General features: G+C 46.0%; 1 protein-coding gene across 1 annotated transcript in view; it reads right to left on the bottom strand.

The window, feature by feature from the left end:
• Positions 1-1,357: 1,357 nt before the first annotated feature.
• GARS1 (glycyl-tRNA synthetase 1) overlaps positions 1,358-22,452 on the bottom strand; it is a 36,200-nt gene continuing 15,105 nt past the window's right edge. Inside the window, exons 9-17 of the mRNA XM_050891234.1 lie at positions 21,696-21,858; positions 20,604-20,768; positions 10,684-10,791; positions 9,983-10,128; positions 8,039-8,124; positions 5,687-5,796; positions 4,200-4,293; positions 3,082-3,272; positions 1,358-1,704 (exon numbers count right to left, since the gene is read on the bottom strand). Coding sequence (XP_050747191.1) covers positions 1,579-1,704; positions 3,082-3,272; positions 4,200-4,293; positions 5,687-5,796; positions 8,039-8,124; positions 9,983-10,128; positions 10,684-10,791; positions 20,604-20,768; positions 21,696-21,858 — 1,189 coding nt within the window. The 3' untranslated portion in view covers positions 1,358-1,578. The remainder of the gene's footprint in view (positions 1,705-3,081; positions 3,273-4,199; positions 4,294-5,686; positions 5,797-8,038; positions 8,125-9,982; positions 10,129-10,683; positions 10,792-20,603; positions 20,769-21,695; positions 21,859-22,452) is intronic.

Genomic DNA, 22,452 nt, shown 5'->3' with positions numbered 1-22,452 from the left:
GCATCAGATCAGAGCCTCTCAAGAGCATCCCATTTATTTCATATCTAAGGCTCTGTGATTCAGAGGAATTTATTATTAGTTATTATTTTGGCTAAAGCTCTCAGGTCATCATTTGATTTCACTGTGCAGCATCGTCTGCGGTCATGTTTCAAAGAGAGACTCTTGCAAACGTGCAAAAGACTCAGCCAGTGCAAGGATTTCCAGCTCGGCTTGCCCTGCAGCCGCGTGGCGGTGGCAGGAACAGAAACCGAGCCCTGTAGGAGTCACGCCTGGGAGCCGGCCGCAGGCACGTGGCAGGGAGAGGTCACGGCTGAAAGCCATTGCCTGCTGCCAGGGCTCCTCGAAGCTGCACGGTGCCTGCTCTCCCAGCCCAGCACATCACCTATCGTTGCAGATCTCCAGTCAGCCACATCCAGCACAGCGCGAGAGTTCGCGTTTTCTAACCTGTCTTTAAATGAGTGTTTTAAACCCAAGCAAAGGCTTGGAGGAGAATGCTTCCCTACCGTCTGAAGGAGAGGTTTCTAGCCCAGGGATAGAAATCCCTGTGACAGCAGTACCAGAGCCCTCTCCAAGGGCTGGAGGACATCTGAGCAGGCTGAGAAGAAATGATACGGAAGGAGACAAGAGCTTCCCTCTCTGCTTCTCAGCGGGATGAGAGCCAGAAACACAAGTAGGTGTGAGGCCTCTCCTAACTGGTCCGGGTCAGGCAGGGCCTCGTGCTCCCCAAACACCGAGGTGCCATTCCCACCTCCGGCTGCAGCAAGGCACCCTTGAATTTCTCCAGTGCCCGGGGAAGCCAAAGGGTACCCGGCCCTTCTCCCACCTGCTTAGGGCAGTCTCCGGTTTCAGTCCTCGCTGCCAGAAGACATTTAATGAAGAAGCGACCCTGCCAGCGCTCCTACTCTTCACACTCCTAGCTGCTCGTTCCCTCAGCCAAGCAAACCAACCATGCCAAGCAAGACCAAGAACTAGAACAGCATTTTCCGCTCCCTCTCTGTTCTCCTGCACGCAAATGCTCCCAATTCTGCAGAAACAGGTATTAAACACCTGCAGCCAAAAGAAAGCACTGAACCCATCTCTTAAGGTAGCTGCTTGAAGCACAGTGCAATGGTGAAAGGAGGACCGACACTTCGATCACCCCTTCATAAACACGAGGCCAAGCAACTAGTACCGTCTTGCACAAGAGTCCGACGTGATCTGAATCCAGATGAAAGGGTGTACGGTCCCTGCCTTCTTGAGGGGCTGTAATAAACCTGTAACACCCACAGCTGTAAGCAGGAGGGGAAAAAAGGAAAAAAGGCAAAAAAAAAAAAAAAGACATTTCTGAAGAAAGTACAAGGCTGCATGAAGACAGAGAAGCAGGCATATATAATGGCGTTTTTATTAACACCTTTAACTTGGACTGCAATTATTTCAGTTTTTAAAGTTAAATTCGGGCAGCAATTGAGAAAAAAAAACAAATAGTCCCTGTGTGCACAAACAATGCAGCTTTGAATAATACACGATAAGTTTATTTCGTATTAACATGAACAGTAAAAAGTGGACATTTGACGGGATTTTAACTTCAGGTTCTTTTCTTTATTCTTCTATTGTGTCCTTTTTGCCAGTCTCTTGTCCCTCAAATTGTGGATACTTTGCCTCAACGTCAGCCCAAGTTAGATAACCGTTCGCCAGGTCACGAATGATGGCAGGAAGTTCAGAGATCTGCAGGCAAAGTCACAAAGACACATGAAACACGAAGCCATCAGAATCAAGCTGCTCTGTTGGATACTTGGGGAACATGGGTAATTTTTACATCAGCAACAGAACAGGGGCACGGTATCTTCTGCAAGATCATTTTTGGGGTGAAAAACCATTAACTAGGAGGACATCTTAAATCACAGTCTGTCATCTCAGCAAAGACTGCTCAGTTATTCAGGGTGACCCATGAGGGAAATGCAACTGTCACTGTGGTGGACCACAGCAAGGTTCATCCCTGGTAGTGTTACGTTACAGTTTTGGAAGGGAAAGAAAACAATGGACACATCCCAAAGATGCTGTAAGCCAGGATTTAGCCAGGCCCTATTTACTGTACGACCAGCACAAAAGAAGCTGCCGGTTGCCTTTTCTTTGCTCCTCATAGCACACCGTCATGGTGCGAAGGATCAGCTAGAGAAACTAGAAAGTGTGCAGAAATTGAAGGATAACAAAGACTCGTCTCTGCTGCTCGGCAGTGAGAGGTCATCCAGGTGATACAGAGACAGATGGGTGCCCTGAGGAACTGGCACTGCCTGTTACACTGCACCAAACCCACAGCCAGCTCAGTAGCCCCGAGCAGTACAGGTGCTTTTGTACAGAGCGGAGCTAGAACAACTCAGCCTCACAGATGAGCGCTAACTCCTCCTCCTACAGGAGCCAAACTGTGTTCCTGGCAGGGGCCAGGGAGAGAAGGGCACGACAGAGGTGCCGAGACTGCACGTCCACAGCTCTGAGCAGGTTTTGCTCACAGGCAATGAGACCACCGTAGGGAGGTTTGCTATTCCAGTCTCTGTATGATGGCTGTAGTAGCAGAGCATGCTTAGGGCAGGCGCGGCTTTTGGGCAATGGTTCAGCTTCTCTGTTGCTGCACCGGCAGGAAGCGAGCTTTAAGGAGTTGTGTCTGAGCTGTGCTCTGCCAGCCTGCCTGCAGCAGGCAAAGATCTTCTGCTTTTTGGTGCCTGTGGATTCAGAGGCACCCTGCCTTTGAAAGCCAGACACAACCCAGCAAATGCATTTACTCAGCAGCCTTCACTTGGAAAGAGGCGCTCTAAAGAGCAGTGCAATCAGCACAAGGCATGGCTTTCAAGTAAGATCAACACCTCTGCATCCAAGAAAAACAAAAGCCTCTCCTCCCTTTAGCAGCAGGGCCAGCATCTTCTGTTTGACCAGTATCTCTTCCCTGGGGATTTCTCAGAATAGCTGAATTGCCTACGAGAGCTGGAGGCAGCTCCCGCATAGACCAGAGTCATTGCTGGATCAAAAATAGCAGCTAATGCTCTCCCCTAGCCCACAAGAAACAGACTTGGCTCGGTCAGCAGCCAAACCCGTCTGCCTGCCCTTTACCTCGGCTCGGATCTGGCGCATTGAGTCGCGGTCTCTCAGGGTGGCGGTGTGAGGCGTCCGGTTAACGGTGTCAAAGTCGATCGTGATCCCAAAGGCCACGCCAATCTCGTCAGTCCTGGCATAGCGCCGGCCGATGGATCCAGAGGAATCATCCACCTTGTGAGAGATGCCGTTCCTGGTGAGTGCTTCAGCTGCAAGAAGCAGAGAAGGGGGGATCACCAGGACTCGTTACATACTCAGCAGGCAATGTGATCCTAGCAGAGACCTCCCATATCCTCATGGCACTACCTGAAGTGAGGCACCATGCGTCCTGGTTTCAAGCAGCATCGCAGACCCTCATTTTTATTTTGTCAGAAGATCCAATGTTCCAGTCCCTGCCAAGACTACAAGCTCAAACCCACCCCACAGGTACACCGCTACTTTCACAGCTCTCCACATTGCATCACTCAACTCTCACCCAAAGAGCAAAGTCACTGACTTCTTCAACCTGTCATTACAGTCCCACAACTCTGCTTTAACTCAAAACCATGCCAGCCTTACATGTGTGCAGGGGTATGTCCAGCACGGGGAGGCGAGGTCCCGAACAGAACTGACGCCGACAGCAAAAGGTACTGTCTGACATGCAGCCTGTGTTCCTATCCTTCACGTATTCACTTTTAGATGGTACCAGTGGGCATTTTGACAGAATGCTTGGAGGCTCAGCAGCTCTGGGACCGATTCAATAAATTAGCTGGCCAACAAGAGCAAAGAAAAGAACTTTATTCAAAAGAAAAAAAAAAAAACAACAAAACCAAAAACCCACTGCTCCTGACATCTTCTCCTAAGCAGTGGGAAGGATTTCTTTTTGACACAGAAGGAAAAAAAGAAATGTCTTTTACACTGCAAACCAACACGGGGAAGGGCAGGGAATTGGGTTTTTTGAGGCTAGACTGAAGAGTATAATAGATACCCAAAGCTGACTGATACCAGCCAACTCAGCTGTTTTAGTTTGATGGCTCTCCCTTTGCACATGTGAGAGCCACGTGATCCCAATGCTATTTTCTCCCTATAGCACTGAGGAAGAAACCTCTCTTCCCAGTGCATATCCCCATCGGACCCACAGTGCTTAATACACTTACATAATTCCTTGACAAAAGGCATGAATTCCTGATTCTGGCTTAGAGGAAGAACGGAGCACTTGAACGGTGCTACAACAGCTGGGAAGCTGAAGAACTAAGGAAAAAAGAAAAAGCACAAATAAATACAAGTTTAATGGTTAGGCCAGATTCTTAGGAGGTGAGAATAAGCTCTGGCTGAGGTTGGAGGTAGGGTGACTGTTCCAGGGGAGTCACTGGCCTTCTGTAAGACATTAGCATTCAAGGCTCCAGCAGTAACACCTCACACCACTGAAGCAAGACTGATTTTCTCCAGCTGTCCTCCACTCCCCCTTCCCTCCTGACAGCCAAGCATTACCTCCCACCAAAACAGGTCTACCAGAGCCCTTCCTGAAGAAAGTGAACCTCATCCGAATTACAGAAAAATGAAGGGTAGAGGGGTCTTTCCAGGAGAGTTAGTCTTATACACAGTCTAAAGGGAAGAGTTCTCACCATCATCTCACTCCCTGTTTGATTCCCACAGAGACTCTGCGCACACATGGAGTACATGCAGCAAAAAGGTTTTCAGAACCCTCCACAGACACCCTCAGAAAAGAAAAACGTGCCAAAAGGCAGGGGGGTTGAATCTTCCCTGGCAATCCGCAAGGCCTGTAAGGGTACCGAAGTAATGCAATTGAGATGTACCGCAATACAGAGCAGCCCAGACTACACAAAAAGTAAGTGGATACTAGAAGAAAGATACGTCCAATATTTTAGACTTCATGAGCAGTTTGTGATTGAAAGTCAATTGTGTCCTAATTCTAGGCTCCTGAATCCTGTTGCCCCCACTGATAACTGCATCACATCGTATGGCAACCAGAGAGACGAAGGAGTGCTGTTATTTTTCTTTTCTATAAACACAGTCTAGCAGCCAGAAACGACGAACGGGAACCAGCATCAAGTTTACAGCCAGCTTCCCATCGGCCACCAGCAATGGTGTAGAGAATCACAGTTTGGGCGCTAGCTGGAACAGGCTGCTGCTCTGTATGTAACACACACTTCCCTCTGGCCCCTGCCACAGCAAAGTTTCAGGCCAAGATTTTAGGGATGCCTAGAATCAGAGGAGGTTGAATTTCATGGGCGACTGAGGAAACAGTTAGTCTATTGTCCATCTTGCTGCACAGAACTATGATTCCAGGAAAAGCAGCAGAGAGAGAGGAAATAAAACACTGAAGAGATGCCTTTCTCTGAGCGATGGGTCATTGCCAAGTGTAAATCCAGAAGGAGGAATTCCTCACCCCCTTGCCAGCAATACAGTAAGAGCCTCATGCACACACAGCCCCAGAATGCTCTCAGTGCACATGTTTAAGTGACACGTATGCTGGCAAAAACAGCAATTCAACAGCCCACCTGGGTTTTCCCATCTCTACTGTGTATTGTGCAGTCTTATTTTAGTCCTTCCCCTGGATGTTAGGGAAAGACAAATGCTTGCAGCTGGTTTTAAGCTGAGGCCCAGCCACAGGAAAGCTCACCGTTCTCTGCTCGTCTCCTTCCCGGATGTGGAACGTGTGTTCAAACACCGTGTACATGATCCTCCCAATACCAAATGAGGGTTCAATTACATTTGGGATGATTTCTTCCACTGGAAGACAAAAGAACCGATGTCATCATTAAAAAAGAATTTACACACAAAAAAAAAAGTGTTTACTGAAGCTGCCTTTCTGCTCAGAAGTTCTGATTACATGTAGCTGAGCACATGAAAATAAAAGATTAAACATTTCTGCTCTACTTACAAATACCTGAGGTAGAGATTTGGACTTATTCCACGTACAGAATGTATTTAGGCTGTAAATAACAAGTCAGGGCCCCTTCTCTGGCCCTGAGAGCAAATAGCACAGCACAACTTGCATCCACACAGATAAACCCTCTTCCTCTTCACAACAGCGAAGCCTCATCCAAACTGTTCACTGGGAACAGTCCCTGCTCCACACCAAGCCACAAACTATGTCCAGGCATTGTCTTGGAGAGTGCTATCTGGCATAGACCAAAACTGTGCCAGGGAATATGCTAGCAATTAAATAGCCTGGATGATGGCAGGGTAATGCTCAATCCCTGGCCCACTTCGGTTTAATGTACAGACACAGCCTCAGTATCCAGCAGTTTGAGCAGAGAAGCACGGAGCTTCAGATCCAACCCAAATTCCAGCAAAGACTCCCTCCGTATTCTTGAGTTGTTCAGCTGCCTGCTTCAATGCTGCTCCCCTCCCTATTCTCCATCCCCCTGCAATGTACCACAAGAGTGGGAAAGAACGAGGATCAACTAGTCAGTGTTCACAAAAATTCTCGGAAGACGTGATGTGCTATGTTATTATATACCCGTCATTCTCCCCAGTCCTTGCCACATGTCTGTCAAAGAGGCTTTTTCCTCCTTCTACCCTCTGTGTATAAAAGGAGCTCAGTGGACAGCTGCCCTGCTCAGGCAGTGCTGCTTTTTAGAAAAGCTATCTCCAGATAGCTACTGGAGAAGAAACAAGTTATAGGCATCAGCTGCTTTTGAAAATCAAGGGTAGCATCCAGCTCTCCAGCACTGCACCCTGACCTGCCTCCCACTCTATGTGCCTAGAGAGCCAATCCTCCTCAATTAAGCACCTAACCTGGGGTAGGACTTTACCTTCCAAAAGGATGGTCTTGTTTTATTTGTGTGTTGACCAACCAGTTTTCAAGACAAGAGAGAGGGAAACCATAAGCTTTGCCTTCTGCTTGCAGACAGCAGCCAAACTGCCAAATGTACAAATTTAAAACCAGCAACTGGTGTTCTACTTGCTGGCCGCCAGCAATATTACAATCCCTAACAGTTACAACTCTGATTCCGTCTTTGAAGTTGTGACAAAGCAAAGCCTGGTACAGCAGCAGCACGTGCTGACTGAAAGACACATGGACATCTCAAAGGCTCAGCAGCTGCAAGAACAAATATATTCTGCACTTGCTACAAGTTGCTCTACTCCTTCCTAGCAGCATTCATCATGTTCCCAACCTACGGCAGGATGATCCACTAGTTACAGTATGAACTGGGGAAAAATCTGCCTCAGTCTCCAGCTCTGTCAAAGACTTCCCAAATGACCTCGGGTGAGGCGCTTACAGAGCTGGCTGGAAAGACAAGACTTCTTTGAGGAACTAAATCCATGCATTTTGGAAAGTTACCTTCTAGCCCCATTTCCCGTATCAGGACAAAAGCTCTATGGAGATACAGTCACTGATCAAAGCTGATGTGATTATCAACTACCAGAGGAACTGACTGGACTTGTCAGCTTAAAGAATCTGGTCAGGATGGCAGCCTGACGAGCTGGCACATGCCGGAAGACTTGGCTCCAGCAGCAGAGTAACAACAGGAGCTCGGAGCACAGAGTTCTGCCCATAGCCCTACCAACAGACTGCCACAACCCATCTGCTGCACTGCAATGGACTTGAAGATCAAAGCTCCCAAAGCTGGTGCACCTTCCCCAGCTCCTCCATCCCTACAGCAGCTGGTTCTTAGCACCACGTGGGACCTTACAAATCCCAGAATATGCAACTGAAGCAGCATGAATATAATACACCACTCAAAGTCTATTAAACGGGTCTCAAAGCCTATTAAATGGGTTACTGAACAGACCAGGCCAGAAAGCAGGCAGACAGGCCTGCATCAATGGTCACTGAAATCCCACTGCTGTGTGAAAGCTTTCCAACTCTCTTAAATTGTCCAATTTCAAGGAAATAACATTTGGCATTTTTCCTGTGCCATGGTACAATACTAACAGGACAATGCAACTAGTAAAATTCACATTCAAAGTGTATCCTGATCTGCCCCTTATTTTTGATGATCAAACAACAAAGATACAAATTTACCATGTAATGTTTTCTGAAATCTCTTCACAGTAACCATGTCCTTTGTTAATGTAAAAGTTTTCCCTTCAGTTTCAACAGTAAATTCCCTGCAAAGGAAAAAGAAGTCACTTAAAAGCTACAGCAATAAACAAACAAGTTATATTTCCTTAATTGCATCGGTTGGTTGACTTTAAGAGCGGGGTGATAGAAGCCAGGGCAAACCCCAGAGATCAAAGAAACATGGCATACCCATTAAAAGAAATTTATGTTAATAATAAAATTACTACATCTACATTAAAAGCAACCATTTTCATAATCACAGTGAACTTAGTTGTGGTTAACAGCCTGAAGCAAACTCAATTAGGAAATGGAAGAATCTCAGGATGAAGCATACACACCAAAAGCAAAAAAGGGAGGCACATGAAACAGGCACTTGCTGCAGACTGTACATCTTGTCGAGTGCATGGACTTCTCATGAAAACTGACTTGTGTCAGAAGGTACCCTGCATTTTCACACATACCAAACAAAGGGGAGGATACAGCACAGTTATTTTATTGATAATTTCTAAAGCTTTTGATATCATGGTCCTTTAACTACTTTCTCTTGCTCCTTGCTAACTTGCAACTAGCACACACGCCTTGCCGAGGAGAATTTAGGCTGTATTGACCTATCCCACTTACAGGAAACAAATGTCTTTATTATTATGCATCGTAACAGAAAATTTCTGCTGTAAAGCTAAGTGCTTCACATCACGGATTTATACAAACATGGTCATATGAAAGGCAGGTCTAACACACTGACGCTGTCAACGTGTACTCAGCAATGGTACCCTCCTTGCCAAGCATTCAGATCAGCGTAATACAAAACCCAACACGTTTAAGAAAAGTCTGCGCTAATCACCTGCATTTGGACCCGATACCAAATGGGCTGAAGTTTATAAAGGCTTTGCTCTGAATACAGCTACAACTGGATGCTGAATTTAAACAACAGTCATGATTTGCAGTCCACTATCAATTCAAACCTGGGATACTGCTTATAACTCATTATTGAATCATTTCAGTGGGATTCTGGATGCACTAAGTTCACTTTCTTCTGGTTTTAACGTGTGTACACACATCCTGCAATAGTTTCTCTCCCCATCTTGAGCGCTACTGTTTTTTCTGTGCTTTCACATTCACAGAAATGTAAAAGAAATAAATCTTAGCTCAGCCAAAAAAAAAAACCAAAACCAAACAAACAAAAAGGTAAATGTTACCCTAGAATGTATTCATTGATCCTCCAACCTGAATCATTTCGAGCATGAAAAGAAGTTTATTTTTTATTATTGCACAATTAGCCTTCTCATAACATATACAGCTGTTGGCCTGCTTCAGCCAAATTTGACAACTGTAGAGATCTCTTACATTTTCAATTCCTGCATGTGTTAGGAATACAGGCAGACAGGTCGAGGAAAAACATACAAATTGCTGCCCCAATAAGTCAAAGGCTGTAACAGATCCTAAAACATATCACTAAACATTGGAGGATGCTCACACAAGTTTTGGTTCTCATTTAACTATTTTGTTCCATCACTCACAGAATTATTTGCTTAATTTTAAAATTAAGTTCAAAACCATCTGGTCAACTCTCAAACCAGAGTAGGGAAGCTGGTAAACACTTCCCATTTCACTGAGGTGTCTCTCTTATGGGATGATCCTACTAAAGCCAGAAGCTCATTCCCACACAAATAAACAAATATTTGAATACCATGGTCACACATTTATGTGCATATAATCAAGACATATATTGATGGACAACCAGCAACGACTTGGCAGACAGGACAGCACTAAAACATTTCAGATGATCCACGCAGCCTACTCTCACGAGGAAGCTGGTTTCAGGTGGCTCAAGTTAATCCAGCAGTACTTCAGGAACCCTCATCAGAGGTGGCAGAGAAGGGTACCACGCACACACAGCCAGCTCACCCTTTCTCGTTGAGCAGCTGCTCCATCTCAGTGATGTAACACTCATCACATATGGAAAGGTATTCCATCACCACCTTTGCATCCTTCTTATAAGCTTTGCCAATGGCTCCCTTATTTGCCTCAAACTGAACAATGTTGACTGTTCTGTACAAGGCAGTTAAGGAGTTTGAGATGACAGAACGCAGGGCCTGGTTCTTTTGCTATGTCAAAGCTAATTGCTACACAACACAAAGAAATCTCCTCCACTACTGGATTAAGGAACTTCCCTCCAAGAGAGGAAAGGAACAATAAAAAAAAATACTGAAGGGCAGAAGGTCACAAATTTTGAAAGAATACAACTTTTTTTTTTTTTTTTTTTTTTACAAGTACGGGTGGCAGCAGAACCATGGAATGACATGGAGTAACCTGGGATAGCAACCCCACGTTCATATTTAAACCATGCTTCACAGTCAAAACAGAGCCTAGCATTAAGCTAGAAAAAACCAAGCACAATAGTAAATCCCCTTTGCCCACCTGAGTAAAGTCACCCACATGCTCAATTCTTTGCAGGTTACTTCCCAAAGTCATGCTGGTCTGTAGCTCTAGGTTTCTCTGTTAAATTTACAGATGTAACTTAAGATAGAGCTGCACAGCTCTGCAAGACATCTCACTGTCAAATCACTTTTTGCTTCAAGAGAATCTGGTTTATTCTGAAAGGATATAGGTTCTTTGAGAGGCTTCTCAGCTATAAGAGGAACTTTGGTGGCGCGGGCATGGCAGGAGAGGTCATAGCAGGAGCGATCAGCACAGCCAACGATCTCAATCCAACCCTGAAAAAACAAAAGTGGAAGCTTTCACCAACTCACTTTTTTGTCCACTTAACCATCAAATATGTTTATTCGCCCTTAAGCCCTCCCTGCTCCCATGACTGTTTTTTCTACATAATTAGCTCTGTTAAAATAAGCAGCCCTCACTCACTAGTTGCTCCTTCATTTGAATGATTCCATTTGTTTCCAGAGGAAACGATCAGTTATCTAACCAGCGCCTGTGTTCAGGGCCAGGTTTTCCACATGGCTTGGCAGAACACAGCACTGTGCCAATAGCTTGGGGCTGGGGCCAGAGCACACAGTCCTATCACTCACATGCTATAGGCACACGAAGACATCATGCCTTTGGGGATTTACTGCTCCACAAGTATGGAATAGACAGCAGACAACCAGCCACATTCAAATGGCCAAAAGCCTGGCTTATGAGCTAGCAAGACATAGATCACATGCAAGGGAAGTACTTCTTTCAACATTTCAGCACGTATGGCAAGGAGGAATCTCAAAACCACCATTCACGCACACGGAACTGATGAAGCCTTCCAACACTTGCAGCAAATATAACCACCCCCTGGATTTTCTAAAAGACAATCCCATATAAGAAAAGGCACATCAGCTGCTTTCCATTCACTCTGTCACATCAGCATGGACATAAAGGCAGCCAGACGCTGCGTGGTTTTTCCAGTCTGCAGTGATACAGCAGGGTGTCAGGAAAGGTATGTGAACAGAAGAAATCCCTGTGCTGGAAAAACCATGGTGTCTCAGAACATCCTGGGGAATTCTTACACAAATTAAACCATTAGGGTACTACAGCTGCTTCTCAGAAGGTTTATGTAATAACTTTATAGAATGGATTTTAAACCATTCAGAGCCGATAGCTTCTTACTACCGAGTGCTGCAAGTTGGTATAAACATTTTTGGTCAGAGTTAAGTGACAAACCAAAGCATGAGTCTAGCTCACGAGGTGGTTTTGTCATGCCCCTGGGATTGCTGTCTTCACCTCTGGGTTAGGCTGTTGGACATACTGCTCTGTGAGTGTTGTCCTGATCCACAACCAGGCTTGCAAAGTTTATTAATCTTATTTACATGGTGTGGCCCACCCATGTCCAGCCTGTTTTGGGCTGGCTGGAAAGAGAAGCTATGAACATATGGAAGTCAGTTATCTACATTCAGAGGAAGCCATTCCTTCAATTGTTTCTACAGGGCTTTTCTATATGAAGACAAATCACTCATCCAAGCTGCAGGAATTTTTTTTCTCATCTTAAGTTTCGTGGAATTTTACTGGCTGCTATTCCTCTAACTAGCTGTAATGAAATATCACTAGTGATAAGCCTGTTTCAGCTCCTTAAGAGAAAAAAAAAAAAACACAAAAAACACAGAGACAAACAGCACTCCACACACAACCTCCTCACCCCTAGGTTGCAGGAGGTTGTCCTGGTTTCGGCTAGGACAGAGTTAATTTTCTTCCTAGTAGCTGGTATAGTGCTGTGTTTTGGATTTAGTAGGAAAAGAATGTTGATAACACACCGATGTTTTTAGTTGTTGCTAAGTAGTGTTTATACTAAGTCAAGGATTTTTCAGCTTCTCGTGCCCAGGCAGCAAGAAGGCTGGAGGGGCACAAGAAGCTGGGAGGGGACACCATCAGGACAGCTGACCCAAATTGGCCAAAGAGCTATTCCATACCATATGACATCATGCCCAGTATATAAACTGGGGGGAGTTAACTGGGAGGGGGGATCGCGGCTCGGGAACTAACTGGGCATCGGTCAACGAGTGGTGAGCAATTGCATTGTGCACCACTTACTTTGTATAGTTTAATTCTTTTAGTATTGCTATTGTCATATTATTATTATTATCATTATCATTGTTTTTCATTCCTTTCTGTCCTATTAAACTGTCTTTATCTCAACTCACGAGTTTTTTTCCTGATTCTCTCCCCCATCCCAGGGGTGGGGGGGCAGTGAGCAAGCGGCTGCGTGGTGCTTAGCTGCCGGCTGGGGTTAAACCACGACAGTCCTTTTTGGCGCCCAACGTGGGGCACAACGGGTTGAGATAACGACAAATCTGACTGAAATGTGTTAGAACAAATTTGTTATAAACATACATTATATTAGTTCAATAGTTGCTGGTCACAATGTTGATGTATTTGCTCTCAAAGTTGGTGCACTTGTTCTTAAAGGTGCGTTATGTAATACCTTACTTGCAGTATATGCTCCCTGTTGTGCTGTTTATCACCCGTGGGAACTGGGCCAGAGTTATCACGTTGTTGTACTTTGTAACACTGGCTTATGATATGATAGAATTGCTGGTTGTGGAATTAATCTGGTATTTGTACTCAGCATTGCCATCACCTCCGTACTTCGGGAGCCGTCTATCAGAAACTATTAATAATTACACCTTGTACCTTTTCTCATCGGAGAGCCAAGCCACAGGGGAGACACATTTCTTCACCTTCCCCTTCTCCTCCAGGCAAATTACAGTGGCTCTTGAGAATTTTGAATATCCTTGGGATGTTCAAACTAGCATGTTCCTATTGTTATGTCTCCTGAATGTGTTCCAGGCCTTGTTTAAGGTTAAACAACTGTTTAAGAATACCTTTCGGAAATCTGCCCCGAGGCTTAATAACCATGGGTGGCATGGCATGTGGGAGAAAATGGGCAGGTATCTAGAGAACTTCTCACCTCCAATGGTTTGGAACTTCACTCCTGAACAACTACAGGACCCTGATAAAATGATAGATTATCTGAAAGGAAAATGCTGTGGCTATTCCAAAGAGGCACAACCTATCGCACTGTGCTGGGCCCTGGCTAGTATCTACCAAACACTGCTCAATACTATGCAGCACCCTCAGGGGGAAGGGAGGGAAAACAGACCGACAGATACTGCGGCTACTCCAACCCCTGCAACAGACACAGCAGCTACTGCAACCCTGGCAACAGGCAAGGCGGCTACTCCAGCCCCCACAACAGACACTGCAGCTACTGCAACCCTAGCGACAGGCAAGGCGGCTACTCCAGCCCCGACAACAGACACTGCGGCTACTCCGACCCCTGCGACAGGCACTGCGGCTACTCCGACCCCTGCGACAGGCGCTGCGGCTACTCCGACCCCTGCGACAGGCGCTGCGGCTACTCCGACCCCTGCGACAGGCGCTGCGGCTACTCCGACCCCTGCGACAGGCGCTGCGGCTACTCCGACCCCTGCGACAGGCGCTGCGGCTGAACCAGAGAACCAATCTGTGCCAGTATCAGTCGCCCCTATACAGAAGAAGAAATATACAAAAAAATCAGCTCGTTTAGCGAAGGATGAAGACGAACCAGGGCCATCACGAGAACAGGAGGAAGAGGCAGAACCAGAAGTAATCACCCGATCTCTATCCCTGAGTGAGCTGCGGGATATGCGAAAAGATTTCAGCCGTCGTCCAGGTGAGCACATTATCACCTGGCTGCTCCGATGCTGGGACAATGGGGCTAGTAGCCTGGAATTAGAGGGTAAGGAAGCCAAGCAGCTAGGATCACTTGCTAGGGAAGGTGGCATTGATAAGGCGATTGGAAAAGGGACACAAGCCCTCAGCCTCTGGAGGCGACTCCTGTCAAGTGTGAAGGAAAGGTATCCCTTCAAGGAAGATGTTATATGTCAACCAGGCAAGTGGAGTACCATGGAAAGAGGTATTCAGTACCTGAGGGAATTAGCCGTGCTAGAGATGATTTATTATGACCCGGACAGTTTACAATTACCCAAAGATCCAGATGAAGTTCAATGCACACGACCCATGTGGCGGAAGTTTGTACGGAGCGCACCATCATCATATGCCAACCCATTGGCAGTACTAACTTGGAAAGACGAAGAGGCACCAACAGTGGATGAAATGGCTCGCCAACTCCGGCAATATGAAGAAAATCTCTCTTCATCCCTACGAGCCTGTGTCTCAGCTGTGGAAAAATTGTCCGAGAAGTCCGAAAAACTGATTGAACTGATCGAAAAGTCCTACTCCCCACCTGTACAGACCAATATCTCAGCTATTAGGAGTGAGCATTCCTCTGATCAAGAGAGAGAATATAGGAGGTATACACCACGGGGTACCCTGTGGTTTTACTTGCGTGACCACGGAGAGGACATGAGGAAGTGGGATAGAAAACCTACCTCAGTCCTAGATGCACGGGTACGTGAATTGAAAGGAAAAACAACCAGAAAAGGGGATTCTTCCAGGAAAGATGCCGCTCCGGTTGCCAGACAAAGTAGAAGGGCTTCTGACCCTCTTGAAGGGACCTCTAAGTCATTTTTACAAGAAGTGAGTAACAAATACTCTGACCAGGATTAGAGGGGCCCTGCCTCCAGCCAGGTGGAGGAAAGGGACAACCGGGTTTATTGGACTGTGTGGATTCGATGGCCTGGCACATCACACCCACAGGAGTATAAGGCTCTAGTGGATACTGGTGCACAGTGTACTCTAATGCCATCAAGTTATGAAGGGGCAGAACCCATCTGTATCTCTGGTGTGACAGGGGGATCTCAACAGCTAACTCTATTGGAGGCTGAAATAAGCCTAACTGGGAATGAGTGGCAAAAACACCCCATTGTGACTGGCCCAGAGGCCCCATGCATCCTTGGCATAGACTATCTCAGGAGAGGGTATTTTAAAGATCCAAAGGGGTATCGGTGGGCTTTTGGTATAGCTGCCTTGGAGACAGAGGGAATTGAACAGTTGTCCACCTTACCTGGTCTCTCTGAGGACCCTTCGGTTGTGGGGTTGCTGAGGGTTGAAGAACAACAGGTGCCGATCGCTACCACAACGGTGCACCGGCGGCAATATCGCACCAACCGAGACTCCCTGATTCCCATCCATAACCTGATTCATCGACTGGAGAGCCAAGGAGTAATCAGCAGGACTCGCTCACCCTTTAACAGCCCCATATGGCCAGTGCAAAAGTCTAATGGAGAATGGAGACTAACAGTAGACTATCGTGGCCTGAATGAAGTCACGCCACCGCTGAGTGCTGCTGTACCAGACATGCTAGAACTTCAATATGAACTGGAGTCAAAGGCAGCCAAGTGGTACGCCACAATTGATATTGCCAATGCATTTTTCTCAATCCCTTTGGCAGCAGAATGCCGGCCACAGTTTGCTTTCACTTGGAGGGGCGTCCAGTACACCTGGAATCGACTGCCCCAGGGGTGGAAACACAGCCCCACCATTTGCCATGGACTGATCCAAAATGCACTAGAAAAAGGTGGAGCTCCAGAACACCTGCAGTACATTGATGATATCATCGTATGGGGCAACACAGCAGAAGAAGTTTTTGAGAAAGGGGAGAAAATAATCCAAATTCTTCTGAAAGCCGGTTTTGCCATAAAACAAAGTAAGGTGAAGGGACCCGCACAGGAGATTCAGTTTTTAGGAATAAAATGGCAAGACGGACGTCGTCATATCCCAATGGATGTGATCAACAAAATAGCAGCTATGTCCCCACCGACTAGTAAACAGGAAACACAAGCTTTCTTAGGTGTTGTAGGTTTTTGGAGAATGCACATTCCAAATTATAGTCTGATTGTAAGCCCTCTCTATCAAGTGACCCGGAAGAAGAACGATTTTAAATGGGGCCCTGAACAACAACAAGCCTTTGAACAGATTAAACGGGAGATAGTTCATGCAGTAGCCCTTGGGCCAGTCCGGGCAGGACCAGATATTAAAAATGTGCTCTACACCGCAGCCGGGGAGAATGGCCCTACCTGGAGCCTCTGGCAGAAAGCACCTGGGGAGACCCGAGGTCGACCTCTAGGGTTTTGGAGTCGGGGATATCGAGGATCTGAGGCCCGCTATACTCCAACTGAAAAGGAGATATTAGCAGCATATGAAGGAGTTCGAGCTGCTTCAGAAGTGGTTGGTACTGAAACACAGCTCCTGTTGGCACCCCGACTGCCAGTGTTAGGCTGGATGTTCAAAGGGAAGGTCCCTTCTACACATCATGCAACTGATGCTACGTGGAGTAAGTGGGTTGCACTGATCACACAACAAAGTCGAATAGGAAACCTTAGTCGCCCAGGAATTCTGGAAGTGATCACAGACTGGCCAGAAGGCAAAGATTTTGGAATATCACCAGAGGAGGAGGTAACGCGTGCTGAAGAGGCCCCACTGTATAATAAACTGCCAGAAAATGAGAGGCAATATGCCCTGTTCACTGATGGGTCCTGTCGCATTGTAGGAAAGCATCGGAGGTGGAAGGCGGCTGTATGGAGTCCTATACGACAAGTTGCAGAAACTGCAGAAGGAGAAGGTGAATCGAGTCAGTTTGCAGAGGTGAAAGCCATCCAGCTGGCTTTAGACATGGCTGAACGAGAAAAATGGCCAATACTTTATCTCTATACCGATTCATGGATGGTGGCAAATGCTCTGTGGGGGTGGTTGCAGCAATGGAAGCGGAGTAACTGGCAACGCAGAGGTAAACCCATCTGGGCTGCCCCATTGTGGCAAGATATTGCTGCCCGGCTAGAGAACTTGGTTGTGAAAGTACGTCATGTAGATGCCCACGTACCCAAGAGCCGGGCCACTGAAGAACATCAAAACAATCAACAGGTAGACAAGGCTGCTAGGATTGAAGTAGCTCAGGTGGATTTGGATTGGCAACATAAGGGTGAATTATTTTTAGCTCGGTGGGCCCATGACACTTCAGGTCATCAGGGAAGAGATGCAACATATAGATGGGCTCGTGATCGAGGGGTGGATTTGACCATGGACACTATCGCACAGGTCATCCATGAATGTGAAACATGCGCTGCAATTAAGCAAGCCAAGCGGTTAAAGCCTCTTTGGTATGGGGGACGATGGCTGAAATATAAATATGGAGAGGCCTGGCAGATTGACTACATCACACTCCCACAAACCCGCCAAGGCAAGCGCTATGTGCTTACAATGGTAGAAGCAACCACCGGCTGGCTGGAAACATATCCCGTGCCCCATGCCACCGCCCGGAACACTATCCTGGGCCTTGAGAAGCAAATCTTATGGCGACATGGTACCCCAGAAAGAATTGAGTCAGACAACGGGACACATTTCAGAAACAATCTCATAGACACCTGGGCCAAAGAGCACAGCATTGAGTGGGTGTATCACATCCCCTATCATGCACCAGCCTCCGGGAAAATCGAGCAATACAATGGATTGTTAAAGACTACATTGAAAGCAATGGGTGGTGGGACCTTTAAACATTGGGATACACATTTAGCAAAGGCCACCTGGTTAGTCAACACTAGAGGATCTGCCAATCGGGCTGGCCCTGCCCAATCAGAACTTTTACGTACTGTAGAAGGGGATAAGGTCCCTGTAGTGCACATAAAAAATATGCTAGGGAAGACAGTCTGGGTTACTCCTGCCTCAGGCAAAGGAAAACCCATTCGTGGGATTGCTTTTGCTCAAGGACCTGGGTGCACTTGGTGGGTGATGCGGAAGGACGGGGAAGTCCGATGTGTGCCTCAAGGGGATTTGATTTTAGGTGAGAATAGCCAGTGAATTAAATTGTATTATGTTAATTGCTATATAACCCTGCCATTGTATGTCATCATTACTATAGTTGTTATATGCTATATCAACAGTATTACAGTATGAATTATCTAGATTAATAAAGAATGAACTTTGATAAAACCGAGCGAAGTGCAGTAGTGATGGAACCAGGACTGACTGCAGCATGCAACAATCCAACACTACACACCATCCTCCTGCTGCGCCCAATGTCATCTGCCCGCTGCACTGCACCAAAGCCGGATCCTGCTCTGCCGACTGAGCGGACTTCACACCATCCCTCCTGCCCAGACAGACTGTTATGATAGATGGAGTCCAAAGTCATGGACTGAATTAACTCAACGAACATTTTAAATGGACATTGTAAAGGCTTATACATTAAGGGAATGATATCTGTGTGTATATGTATTAAAAGGCAGCAAAAGTGGTGGTGATTAATTGAAAATGCATTGGGAAGTGTGGGACCTGGACATGATGTAGATGGTATAGAATAAGGGGTGGATACTGTCCTGGTTTCGGCTAGGACAGAGTTAATTTTCTTCCTAGTAGCTGGTATAGTGCTGTGTTTTGGATTTAGTAGGAAAAGAATGTTGATAACACACCGATGTTTTTAGTTGTTGCTAAGTAGTGTTTATACTAAGTCAAGGATTTTTCAGCTTCTCGTGCCCAGGCAGCAAGAAGGCTGGAGGGGCACAAGAAGCTGGGAGGGGACACCATCAGGACAGCTGACCCAAATTGGCCAAAGAGCTATTCCATACCATATGACATCATGCCCAGTATATAAACTGGGGGGAGTTAACTGGGAGGGGGGATCGCGGCTCGGGAACTAACTGGGCATCGGTCAACGAGTGGTGAGCAATTGCATTGTGCACCACTTACTTTGTATAGTTTAATTCTTTTAGTATTGCTATTGTCATATTATTATTATTATCATTATCATTGTTTTTCATTCCTTTCTGTCCTATTAAACTGTCTTTATCTCAACTCATGAGTTTTTTTCCTGATTCTCTCCCCCATCCCAGGGGTGGGGGGGCAGTGAGCAAGCGGCTGCGTGGTGCTTAGCTGCCGGCTGGGGTTAAACCACGACAGAGGTTCTCGCTGCCCATAAATAAGGCTGTGTGAACCATCTGAAGCCTTGATCTGCTCCCTGTGTGGACACCTTTTGGCTGAGCATGTTACCAGTTTGGCTATCAAACTGGTCAGGACCATGGATGAGGTCTACCCATGTAAGAGTCACTGCAATGTCACAGGCTAGCCCCAAAATCCCTTCAATCTTTCGATCCGTTATTGGAACTAGACCACACCGAGTTCTCTAGATACTTTCAGGAATCTGTACATACCCTAGACTTCCTGGAAAGGCTAAGCAGGCAGAAGAACATGTGCCTCACTACACATGGGGGAAAAATAATGAAATAACTTCTTTTTTTTTTTTTTTTTAAACTCAGATTCAACCTAAAAAGTAGATTCTGTACCCTTGAAAAGGGGAATGACTTCATAATCAATACAGTCTAGTTACTATGCCTTCTAATACATTTCTTTTGAAACTATCACTCCAATTGATATACTTGGCTGAGACTTACTGAAGAGGCTGAAAGCTCTCCAAGAGAATCTAAAATGAGTCTAAGAGCCTTGCCCCTAACTACTTACTGCTGGTTTACCTGAAAGAACAAAGACACATTCTTCAAAATCCAGCCAACAATATAAAAGAAAAACAAAGCACCCAACAAGGCCTGAACTGAAAAGCTCTTAGTGACTCAGCAGGAAGATAAAAAACCCTTGGGAAATTTTTCTCCCAGCACCAGCTGTCTGAACTGGCAGGACTGACCTCTCATTTCTCACAGCTTGGAAGTGGGAAAGGAAGAGCAAGCATTCTAGCAGGAAGGAATCTGCCCTGGAATAACGCCTCCAGCAAAACAAATCCTTTCCCACTGCTGTTACAGGGGTTATAGTCTTTGGAAAGCACCAGGACTTGGTTTCCTTTTATTCCAGATGAAATTGGACCTGCAAAAAGTCCCCAGGCAACTTCAGGCTCCAGCAAAGGAGTCTGATGCATGACGTACAAACAAGCACGAACAGTTCATGAACTTTGTGCAAGCCCACTGCAGAGAGCTGACCTGTCCCCTTAGTCAGGGATTCAGAATATTTCCACTGCAGTAAGTGTGTTCGTACCAACGTGGGGCTGGACAGAAACATCAGACTCATAGTCCTAGTCTCAAAAAACAAGAAATAAAACTAAGTCCCTTCCTGCAGTATCAACAGATCTGACAGGGAGTGCCACTTGCTGTTTTGCTTTCCAACTTACATACGATGTTTTGGACTCTGCATCCCAGCAGTCACAGGCATAATGAGCCATCTCATTCTCCATATGCTGTCGGAAGCGCAGCTTCTCTGGGGATACACCGACCTTTGTAAGGAAGAGGTAGATTCTGCCAATGAAGTAACCGAGAACGGAGTTATTGATCACACCCTGGAAAGGGAAAAAAGCAGGAAGAAAAAAAAAAAAAACCACATAGACATTAATTCCTAAGGAAGCAAAGTCATGATTTGTTGTACTTCTGCAGACAACCTGACACGTCACAGACAGAACTTCTTGCAGCTGCCTGTGATAAAGTTCTATGTCTCCCCTGAAACTATTACATCTTTTCAAACTCACCTAGTGCCACTGGCAGTATCTCCATCTGAACAAAACCGTAAGTTATTATTACCCTAGGACTCATCACTAACTGTCTCTGAAGATGACCTACTTGGAAATACCCTGCCATATGCAACAGTGCAGTCACTGGTATTACAACAGTGCATGGGAACTGCAGTTATGGCTCAGGACCCCACAACAGCTGTACCCTACAGTTCACAGTTGCAATACAACAAGGGGGTGGTGTTCTTTTCTGTTGTTGTTGTTTTGGGTTTTGTGGTTTTTTGTTTAGGTTGGGGGGGGGGGTGGTGTTGTGCAGTGTTTTGGTGGTTTTTTTATTTGGGGTTTTGGGGGGGTGGGGTGGATGGGGTTGGTAAACCCACTCATTCATAATTTGCATGCATGGAGAATCAGGTAGTGAAACCCCAACGTGCAAGCCATGTACTGACGGGGGTCAGCAGCTGAGTATGAGATTCCCAGTCACTGCTGAGCTTTTGGCAGATATTAGTATTCCTTACTGTTCCTCTCCCATTAGCTAAGTGTGAAGCTTAACCTCTAACCACTATCCCAGCACCACCTGCAGCCTTTCATTACTGATAACAAGGGCCAGGCTTGGATCTCAGTCACACTGATTCACTGAAGAGAACTGACTCTTAAATCTGGGAGCAAACCCCAGCTGGCACCAACACAACAGTTTGTAATTTAGCCTTGAGAGCAATATTCAAAAGAGCAAGCTCCATCTGCTTGCAAGAGGAACGTTACCTGTTGGACAGCATCTCCCAGCCGCATTACATGGGCGGACTGCCCGCTGACCTGGGCCTTGGAAGAGTACAGGAGGATGTTGAGATCTGCCACATTCTGAAACTTGGGGTGATTTTTCTCACTGGGATCCACAAAGTGCTCGATTTCTGCCATGGTGAATTCCCTAACGGAAACACAACCAACCATGTGTATTAAATATTTTATGTGTTAGCCACAGCCCCTCTAATAAATGATTATGCTTTAGCCTCTCACAAGCAAGTAAGTAGTTTAAAAACATACGCAAACTCAGAGCCAAGACAATGTATAAACTGGAACATGAACCAGTCTTAACACTGGATTTAGTTTCATCTTCAAATTCCTAATAAAACTTTCTACAAATTCGTCTAGAGATCTCCAGGCCATGGTTGCCACCACTGTGATTCACAGCAGAGAATACCACCTTTGGAAATACTTCCAGAAGTTCTCCGGAGTTTTTCCAGACTGCTGTGATGCCCATATTAGAAGTACACATTTCCTACAGGGTCAATGAAGACTAATCCACTGATTAATTCAGTAGCCTTAACTCATATCAGAGGTGCCCAAAATAGCCAGGTGAGGTGATAATTTCTTGAAGATAATGATACTGCTACATTCAGCAATGGTGTACATTCTGTTTTAAGAACTTGTCTTTAATAGAGCTATACTCATACATTGATTCTTAGCCTTCTTGCTTGAAATCACTTTACATTGAATTAGCTTGTTTTCAAGGACCTTTAAA

The sequence above is a fragment of the Gymnogyps californianus genome, chromosome 2 (assembly GCF_018139145.2).
Source record: "Gymnogyps californianus isolate 813 chromosome 2, ASM1813914v2, whole genome shotgun sequence".
NCBI classification, from domain to species: Eukaryota; Metazoa; Chordata; class Aves; order Accipitriformes; family Cathartidae; genus Gymnogyps; species Gymnogyps californianus.
The sequence above is the reverse complement of the archived record's forward strand: the minus strand, read 5'-3'. Positions and strand labels throughout refer to the sequence as shown.